General features: G+C 34.9%; 1 protein-coding gene across 1 annotated transcript; it reads right to left on the bottom strand.

Moving 5' to 3' along the window:
- Positions 1-5,806: 5,806 nt before the first annotated feature.
- On the bottom strand, positions 5,807-7,411 carry ANKRD34C (ankyrin repeat domain 34C). Its single transcript, XM_074231919.1, has one exon. It carries the CDS (start codon positions 7,409-7,411, stop codon positions 5,807-5,809), a length of 1,605 nt encoding a protein of 534 aa, XP_074088020.1.
- Positions 7,412-10,331: the final 2,920 nt, after the last annotated feature.

Raw genomic sequence — 10,331 nt, forward strand, 5'->3', positions numbered from 1 at the left:
GTTAGCTTGACCTCATTGGTTTTCATTTTTCTCTTTCCTTAATTGATGAGTTTGAATTCTATGATCTCTAAGGTCTCTCCTGGCTTTTAAAGTCCACAGTTTTACAGATGAGGAAATTGAAGCATAAGAGGCAAATTTTGTTGCTTAGACCAGGAAATTATTTCATGACATTTTACCACCATGAATATTGTCAGTATTATTTCTACAAATGATTTAAGGATGGAAAAGTTCCATTTAGATCATATTGTAACTGCAAAACTATGACTGTAATGATATGACCATCTCCCAGTACAATCCAGCTCAAGCAATAAAAGAATTTTTTATTTGTTTGGCTTTCAATGAATTTTCCATAAGATTAAGAACCAAAGCTTCTTCGGAACATGAAACTCAGATTGAGAATGGGTGGAAGGAGGGGAGGAGATGAAACTGTGCAAATGTATATCCTGAAAAATGAATGTGCTGATCTGATTGGTCATTAACATTAAAAATTTGTTTGCATCAGTGAATTCAGGGCTAGCATCCCTGTGCCAAAGTTCTATAAAGGCAACCATGTCTTCAGGAAAGATTTTGTTGTTTCAATCTTAGTCACTTTTATCTTAGCTTCTCTTGTCTCCCATCTTTTTCAATTTGTATCTCAAGATACAGAGATTCAAAAATACTTCTTTTATGTAAACTTTTCTTCTGAAGTATGTCTTTGGGACAGAACTATTCCCTGAGTGATTGAGAAGTACAAGGTCCAGGAAGTACTAGATCTGTGATTCCCAAAGAAGCCAACAGTCATTTGTTTGAAAAGAGGACTATAAAATCACTCCTCAGATCATATCCCAATGATGTTTGACAAACTAATGTCCCCCATATTGATAAGAACAGATATTGAAGTATTATGAAATAGCTGTTTCCTTTCATTCCCTGAAATGGGCTTTTTACATTTTATATCTCTCTATAGGGTAATGCTAAATGTTATATAAGTGTGTTATCTCTCTTTAAAGAAATGAATGGCTAATCCATGCCATATCAGGCTGCAACCCTGTAAAGATCCCATATAAACTGGAGCATTCCTACAGACCCAGGGAGTTCCATTGAAATCTTATTGAAACCTAAAAAGTTTCAGAATATTTGTAATCATGAATTTGAATAAAATGTAAAAATATGAGCAATACAGAATGAGATTCTTTGAGCTCATTTAATACCATTTTTTTCTAGCTATCAAGTCTAGTATTGTTATTTATTCATTCAACAAACATTTATCAAGCCCCTACAATGGGCAATGCATAACAAGGAATACAAAAATTAATAAAAACATGGTCTATGCTCTCAAGGAACTATAATTTTGAGAAGTAGAAGAAGATGAAGGAATGTTATACAAATTAATATTTTCCTGTGTAGATGTTTTGAATCTTTCTTCAAGGTTCCTATGACTTTTGGCATTTAAATGCTAACCGAACTTAGGTTTTATGCTTCCTGAGAGAATAATGTCAGAAGAAAGTCAGCATGCAGCAAAGAATGGTGTTCAGGACCTAGGCAGTGGTTAAGAAGTATTCATCCTCCCCAGGGACTCCAGACTACACTATTATCTTTGCCAGCTGTCTTCACCTCTATCCATCTATGCCATGAGCAGATAAAAAACATGTTTATATAATGCCACTATCTTCAGTCAGTTCTATGAAACCTAAAAATTGTTCATAGACAAAAAGATAACTACAATGCTAATTGTTCAATGAGAGGAGATTTTTTTACATCACACATGAAATGTTTAATGTTCCTTCCATATCAATGTGGTCTTCCCTCAAAGTGTTTATATGAATTTTTTCTGAATTATTTTATTAGTTGTTTAAGTGTAGACTATATCTTGAGAAAACATGATAGGGAGGGAAATGCTAATCAAACTGAAAATGACGGACTTGGTCAACCATGGGAAAGTTTCAAATCTTTTTGAGGACAAAATTAATAATTGATGGCTATTATGATGATAGAACTAGAACTGGAAGGGAACTCAGAGACCATCTAGTTCAACCCATTCATTTTACAGATGAGAAACTGAGGTTCATTAGAAGTTAAGTGATTGTGAGTTCCTTTAGAATAAGGATTCTCTTTTGCCTCTTTTTGTATTCCCAGGATTTTGCCCTGTGCCTGGGACATAGTGCTTACTCTATGTTTGTTGAGTGGCTGATAAATGACTTGCCCAAGGTGATAAAGAATTCATGATTTCATCAGGGTAAATACTACTTACTCTCAGTACATCATAATTTCTCCATACCTTCTCATCCTGGATCTTTGTTATGTCTTCTTTTTCTCTCCCATGTAACTATCACAGATAAAACCCATTTGTAAAAATAAAATTGTTTATATTTTAAGTGACTATATGTGTGACTTGATACTGTATATATATATATATGTATATGTATATATATATATACGTGTGTATGCATGCTTATTTGAAATCTCAACAATAATACCTGCTATTCCCGTGACAATCCATATGTTACCTTTATAAGTTAAACTATAACAACTAATAGTGAGATTAACTAAAATATAATTCATTGGCTTTTAAAATAGTTGCTTTGGGTCAGGTATATCAGTCTCATTTGACAAGAAAGATAGATTTTGCTAATTGGATTTCCATTAGAAATAAAGGAAAAGAAAATTTAATATCAAAGAATGGCACTAAACCCTTTATTAATATACTAGAAATGTCTAACCAGTTCCATGAATTACTTAAACATAATTTTTGTACATATTATAAAACCCAAATAAATAATATAATAGCATTCAATAGTGAATAAGATCAAGCAGCACTTGGCATATTTTAAGTCCAGAAATACAGAATGTAGGAAGCTCAAAATACAACCTGGATCAGCAAGGGCACCATTTACTCTAGTGAAGTCCTAAAGAAGTTGATGTTCTGTTAAAAAAAATGTTTCAGAATGTCTAAAAAAATTAATATAAGCTATGGACTCTAGGCTTTCTATTCACCCTCTGGAATCTAGTTTGAGGGATACATGAATAAGCCTGGAGTTTACTATAACCTCGAGTATTTATTCCATATTGACATTATAGTATGTAGGAAATGCAAACCACAAATTTAAGGCTCTAAAATTAGACACTCACCTTTGATCTAAAAAGCATATTTAAATCTACAATATATACTTGAAAAGAATGTTCTTGTACCATGTTTAACACAGACAAAAACTGCTGGTTTATGTATTAACTATGCCAGGGTAGTTTGTTATTGGTGGTGGTGGTAGAGGTTTGGAACAGTCTAGGTCAGCTAATGTATTTTCATGTAGCAATGGAACATGATGGTGCTGTCTTGGAGGCTGCTTTTTAAATATAGACCAGAGAAGTATTTGGCAGCTGATATAGGCAAAGGAATGACTAGAGAACATTTCCTACTATGTATCTGTGAAATGAATAATCTATTCTTAATATACAGTTGGCTGTGTCTAACATTTTACCTATAGTGAGTATTATAAAGTAGCCAGGTTAATACTTAGACTATGTTAGTCTTCTGAGTGTTCCCTAAAACATCTCTTGCTAATAACTCACATTCATATTGAGCTTTATGGTTTACAAAGTGCTGCCCCCATAACAATCATCTGAAGTAGGTAGTGAAGTGTTATTATCCCCATTTTGCAGATGAGGAAACTGAGGCACAAAGAAGTCAAGTGACTTGCCCAGGGTCACACAGTCCAGTCAGTGTTAAAAAAGCTCCTAGATCAGCACTTTCTCACTGACACCACTGGATGCCTCACTATTAAAAATGCTTTGTTTGAGGGCTTTTTTATGCTTGGGTCTGGTTATTTTTACAGCTAGATAGTATTATTTGAGTATTTAACTGACATTAAAAACAGTAATAATTAAAGTGCTGCAAAACATGTTTTGTTAAAAGAAGAGCTAGGAATAATAGTTATCTGCACTCACTCTTTAGAATTCCTACTTTAACTTAAAATGTTACTTTGCTCCTTTGTTTAAGATCCTGGTTGCACAATAGCACTTGTTGCTTCAGGAAGAGGCCTCTATTATTCTGAGGTGTATAGTAAACACTCATGGTAAACCAAGTGGTTTCATAATGATAGAATTGACCTAAACTGCTTTCTTTCTTTCTTTCTTTCTTTCTTTACTTTCACTCCTTAAAAACAACAACAACAACAACTGGGAAACAACTATGCCCAAGCACCAAGTCCAGAGGTGTGGAAGGAGAAGACAACCAAGGTTTTTTGTTGTTGAGTTTTTTATCTGAAATCCTGCAATGCCACCATTGGGGGGTGGGGGGAAGGGAAGCAAAGCACCATTTCTCTTTTTGACTTCATTTATTTTAGTGAAGGGGGCAAGAGAATGTGTGGGTTTCCTAGACCTCATTAGCATTGAACCATAAATGTAGTTCTAAAGTTTCTCAGAAGTCATCTCTTCCAATCTACTTATTTTTATAAATGAGAAAAATGCATCCTAGAGAAATCCTGGACTTTGACCAAGATTACATCCAGTCAACTGGGTGGTTGGAATTCTAACTTAAATCCTTGGATCCCGCACTGTTTCCTTCCCTCTTTATCACAGTATCCAGATCACACAGACAGGAAAATTGACATTGGCTGAGGTGCCCTGGATAATAAAGGGAATCTTAGAGCTTAGATTAGATATGTCCTTAGGCTTCATTCATTAAAATATCATCAGCTCTTCATTCTATTTTTGTGCTTGGCAGAGTTGTTCTTCAAGTTTTTCTCTTAATACCCTATAAAATATTGAACACATTAGGATGAAGACATAGTTTCATCAATTCTCATTCTTAAATTTATATATACATATATATATATATATATATATATATACATATATATATATATATATATATATAATTCTCTAAATTTTCTTGTTCCAAGACATTTCTGAATGAGGAAAACTTCATTCAGGATTTTGTAGGAGCTTTACTCTGATTCTGCAAAATTATTATATTTACTAAAATAGAGGGATTCTTTTATAATATTGTTGTCAGAGTGTGATGGGGAGAAGAGTGGAGGAACCAGGACTAACATCAGACTCATTTATCAATTGATATATCAGGCTTTAGGAATGAGGAGTTTTATATTCTAGGAGTATCATGCAACCAATCATATTGCTGAATCAGTGTGATAATGAGCCAATTTATAAGAGAGCTAGGCTACTTATAAGATAATGACATGCAGCATTACAGATCTGGAATCTTTTGAGGAGAGAACAGTTCACCTTCAACTTTTTTTAGCTTGGACACAGAGACTTGGATATATTACATAAGGGTTTTGTGCCAACTTTTTGCACATTTTGATAAAAGTTAAAGCCTCGATTTCTTGTTAGGCACTTTATAAAGTCATTAAACGTGACAGAATGCATTCAGTCTTTGAAGGTCATGTTTTCTTTCTATTTAACAAACAGAAAATGTTTGGAGTTACTGGCTCAAATGATTATTTTGCAATGTTGCTTTCAGAATTCAAAATTTTTTTCATTCATAACAAAAACATTTTAAAATCATCTCATAATCCAATTTACCACATGCTACAGAGGACCATTAAAAACTCAATGATGATTTCAGTAGTGGTGGAGTAGCATCATACATATATGTGTGTTTATACATGTGTATGTGTATATGCAAGTTATATATTCATGTGTGGATATGCATGTACACACATGTATCTATTCTGAAGCAGCAATAGAATAACATTAAGGAATATTTTTTGTGCAGCAATGATCTACATTATTGTACTGGTCTAAAAGAGTGTTCCTTTTGCAAACTATCTAGATGTTTTTTGGAAAAAAACCCTCTAAAATATAGCTACTAGGTTACAATTTCTTCAAAATCTGACAGTTGCTTCATCTGTTCAACCTGCATAGAATATCTTCTGATTAGCTTCTTTTTGCTTCTTAAATCAACTCTCTTTGGTGAATTTGGAGCAACAGGGATCATAGGTTTTAAGCCACTAGTAAGTGGGGAAGAAGGCTTGCTGTTAGACCTGATATCAGGAATGGGTGGATTAGGATTCACATTTAAAGGGGGCAAAAATCCAGGCCTGGTATGAGAAATATGATCAAGTAAAAGAGTTCCAGAACCACGTCTTTCCAACAAATTGGGTGGCCTTCGACGAACTGAGCCTGGGGAAGTGCTAGGCACCCCATCCAGAGATTCCCGAGAACCATTAAATAAAGCCAAGTGAGAGCTATTGAGTTTTTTCCAATCCATTGGTACTTTACCATTATCAAGGGACATGGAATTGGTTGAGTCACCACAGAGCTGTATATCTGAATCATAGTGACCATTTTCTAACCTTCTGAGAGAAGTTGAATCCTTAATGGTGGCTGATGCCGGGTTGGTAATGCTTGAATTATCTTGATCAGAAGGAAGAGTACTCCTTCTGGCTAGGCGCTGATGGATGGGTTGATTTTTCTCATAAGCTGCTTTCCAAGATGCTGGTGCAGAAGTGGATGGGATCTTTAAAACTTGGTCCGTGACAGTGGGGAAGAGAGTAGAGTCTTTGCCTTCAATGCTGTTGTTCCTTGAGAGGGGTGCCCTTTTGGAAAAGGATAAGTCATTGATGCCCATGATGACTTCATCATCTGCACAGACACTCTTGGTCTCCTCCTGATGGGAAGAAGCTGCTAGCACAGATGGTGCAATCAAACCCCAGGGTTCTGACTGCAGCCTCTTCAATTGGGGCAAGCGAGCTCGTTTGAGGTTACCAACTTTACTGGTGGGTGACAAGGCTTCACTGGGAACTTTGATAGCATGGCACCCACTTGAACGCCCTGAATGGAGGCTAAAGAAATCATCTTCATTTTCTCTGGGTGGAGATCCCAAACCTGCAGTCTTTAATTCAATGTCAGATGGGGACATGCACAAAGCAGGTGATTGTCTGTCTTCAAACTTTGGTGAAGGTGGGATGTTAAGATACTGTTTGGTTGTTTTGGTTCCTGAAGATGATTTATTAGTTGTTATGATGATCACCTCCTTTCCTTTTGCTTTGCAGGCCTTCAAGAGATGTGCCAGAGTATCCTTGTCATCAGCATTGATGGCATAAACCAGAGCTGATGCTCCTGAGCGGTCTTCTAAACTAGGATCAGCACCATTTTCCAATAACAAGGAAACTACCTCTCCTCCTGCCTTCCTAATACAAGCATGAATGAGAGCAGTTTTTCCTGACTTATCTTGAATATTAGGGTCTGCCCTATTGTCTAACAGGTATTTGACCATCTTGGACTTACTGATGCTTTGTTGGTCTACATGCTTAGTAATGCATGCCACCATGAGTGCAGTTTCCCCTTTGTCATTGCTTTCATTAATATAGGCTCCACCTTCCAGTAGGAGTCTAGTTAATCTAAGCCTTCCTAGCCATACAGCCTTTAAGAGTGAATTTCCATCTGTCCTCAGTTCTGTTGTGTCATCCATTTTACCAGATCCAGATTAATAGAATGACAGCAACCAGACCTAATAAGATAAAAATGAGGAAGGGGAGAGAAAAATAAAATGTAATGAAATATCACTGTCCTATAAGAAATGACAAGTAAGATCAATGCAAAGAAGAATAGAAAGACTTATATGAAGGGATGCCATGGGAAAGGAGGATAACTAGGTGGATCAATGGACCTGAGGTCAGACAGACTTGAGTTCAAATCTTGACATTAGTAACTTACCAACTGGGTCACCCTGGGCAAGATGCTTAAACCCATTTACCTCAGAACCACCATTTATAAAATGATCTGGAGAAGGAAATGGCAAATCACTTCAACATCTTTCCCAAGAAAATCCCCAATGGGGTCACAAAGACTGAATAAAAACAACAAGCAAATAATATTGTATAATATATTGTGGAACATTGTAACAAGGAAATAAAATAATACATAATAATAGTTATAACAATGCAAATGGAAAGAATAAAGACAAGACAATTGAACATCAAAGTAGAAAAATTATACCTATAATGCTTAGCTCTAGAGAAAAAAATATGAAAATATATCTCTCTGAATCCTTGAAGAGATGGGCAGTACATATAGGTGAAATATTTCACATCATGTGAGGCTTTTTGGATGTGTTGATAAGATTTACTTTGTTCTCTCCCTGTTTCCTCTATTTTTTTTGGTAATGAGATAATTCTTTAATGAGGAATAAAAAGAGATATAAGAGAAAATTCAGGTATATAAAAACAACAGATAAAAATAAAGATTTATTTTAAAATAGAAATGCCTAGGGTTTTTCAGGAGTGGTTTAAAAAAATTCATCCATTTCCATGTAATATTTTGCTTTTCCAGCAGATGTCACAATTCTCATCTGTTTCATACAACTCTGAGTAGTTCTGTCAGTTGCAATAAACTATTTCTATAGGTTGCCCCAAAATCAAGAGAGATAAAATGTGTTTCTATTCACAAGTTTCTGAGATTATCTCTCAATATTTCTCATGGCGGGGGGCAGAGGTGGCTATCAAATTCATAAACTTTGTTTTAACTCTCTTAATATTCCTGACAATATGCAGGCTCAATATTCTCCAATCATTCTATCTGTGCTGGGCCCAAAATTCTTAATGAGAGATTTATGTTCCCACATAATTACTAAAAAGGCAAGCTTGTTAGTATCTTCTCTTGTGAGACTATGCACTGTTTCATCTAATGTATACTGTATAGCATTCTATGCTTCCTTTGTCCAGTTTCCTCCTTCATGTTTTACTTTAATACAATCTACACCATAGGAAGAGAGTTTGTACCATTTCCAAGTAATTTTGCAATTTTGTCTGGCTCATATTGTGCCCTCTTTAATATTGTATTTTTGAGGATGATTCCTGATGCTTTTTTATTATAAGGAATATTCCACTTTGTCACCCCATTTCTTCATTTATTTCATGGGAACCTAGTTGCTTTCTCTTTACACTAACTAATCACCAGTACTAGTTTTGTTTCATTAGTAGATCAATGCAGATGATACCATTAAATAATACAGTACTTTAAAAAATCGCAGTTCTATCAGGGTCGTTATATATTTTGAATGATTCAGATAATAATAGTTCCACAGGTTAGTAGATTGTCTACATAATTTACTGTAATAACAATTATTTTTTAAAAATCATTATGTGGTGACCAGCCTTCAAGTAATCATCCTTTTTGAATTTGGCAGGCTGATGCAATCTGCCACCATGATCATGCTCAAAACCTTTGCATCATTATAGGACCAGCCAGAATTTGCAACGTGGAATCCTTAGAAAATCACAGAGTCAAACAGAATGAAGGGCTGCCCTTATAGAATGAAATATGCAAAAATTATGTGAAATAAAGACAAAGTGAATTAACCCCCCCACACACACACACACACAATAGGTTGTGCTTGAATTGACATGAGTACAGTGGAATCAGACTTGGTCAACAGAGTCAGTTTATCTTATACATGATGGTTCATTATGATTTCTTTTTGAATATCCAGGATGTGAATAGTAGCTATAATTAACTGGTTAAAATGCATATTTTATTCTTGTCTAATCTGACTACTCATGTAAAATCCCACTTTTAGTTCCTACAGCAAAATTCACTGGTGTTATAGGGGAAATAACACAGATTTTTGAAATCCTTGTTTTAAAATCCAATAAACTTCCTACCATGATCATACTGAAGAGTCTAGTAAGAAATCTTAAGTTCAAATCTTGGCTCTTCTATTTTATGCCTCTAGGATCTTGGGTAAGTTACTTGGTGTCTCAGTTTCAGTTTCCTCATCTGAAAAATAGGAATGATAATAGTATCTGCTCTGTCTGCTTTAAAGTGTTGTGAAGAAAGGAGCAAAAAATAAAGTTTAATCATTCAACCAATTATTAAACAACTATTTTTAAATGTCTCCTGTATACAAATCATTGTGGTGGGTGATGGAAAAAGAATACACAGTTTAGACAATATTCAAAACTACACCTAATAAATTAGAAGGGAATGAGGCATAAATATAGATAACAATACCATAGAGGATTACTTAGAGGATATGGCATTTCAGTTTAGTTTAAAAGGCAATAAGCAGAGGGAAAGCATTCTAGGCTTTCCCATTCTTTAAAATAAATCATTTTAAACTAACACTTTAATATCACTCCTCTATTTTACTAACAAACTTATTTTTAAAAAATCTGCACTCTTTGCCTCTATTTATTTCATTCATTTCCCAATCTCTTGTACTTTGACTTTGACTTTACCACTAACTTGAAACTGTTCTCTCCAAAGTTACCATTGATTTGTTCATTGCCAAATCAAAAGGCTTTGTCTCGGTCTTAATTTTTCTTGCTCAATATGCAGCATTTGATAATACTGACCAACCTTATCTCCAAACCAAGCTTCATCCTCTGGGT

This window comes from Macrotis lagotis, chromosome 4 (assembly GCF_037893015.1).
Source record: "Macrotis lagotis isolate mMagLag1 chromosome 4, bilby.v1.9.chrom.fasta, whole genome shotgun sequence".
NCBI lineage: Eukaryota > Metazoa > Chordata > Mammalia > Peramelemorphia > Peramelidae > Macrotis > Macrotis lagotis.

Excerpts from the sequence above, each read along its gene's own strand:
- ANKRD34C (XM_074231919.1), bottom strand. The coding sequence starts at position 7,411 with ATGGATGACACAACAGAACTGAGGACAGATGGAAATTCACTCTTAAAG.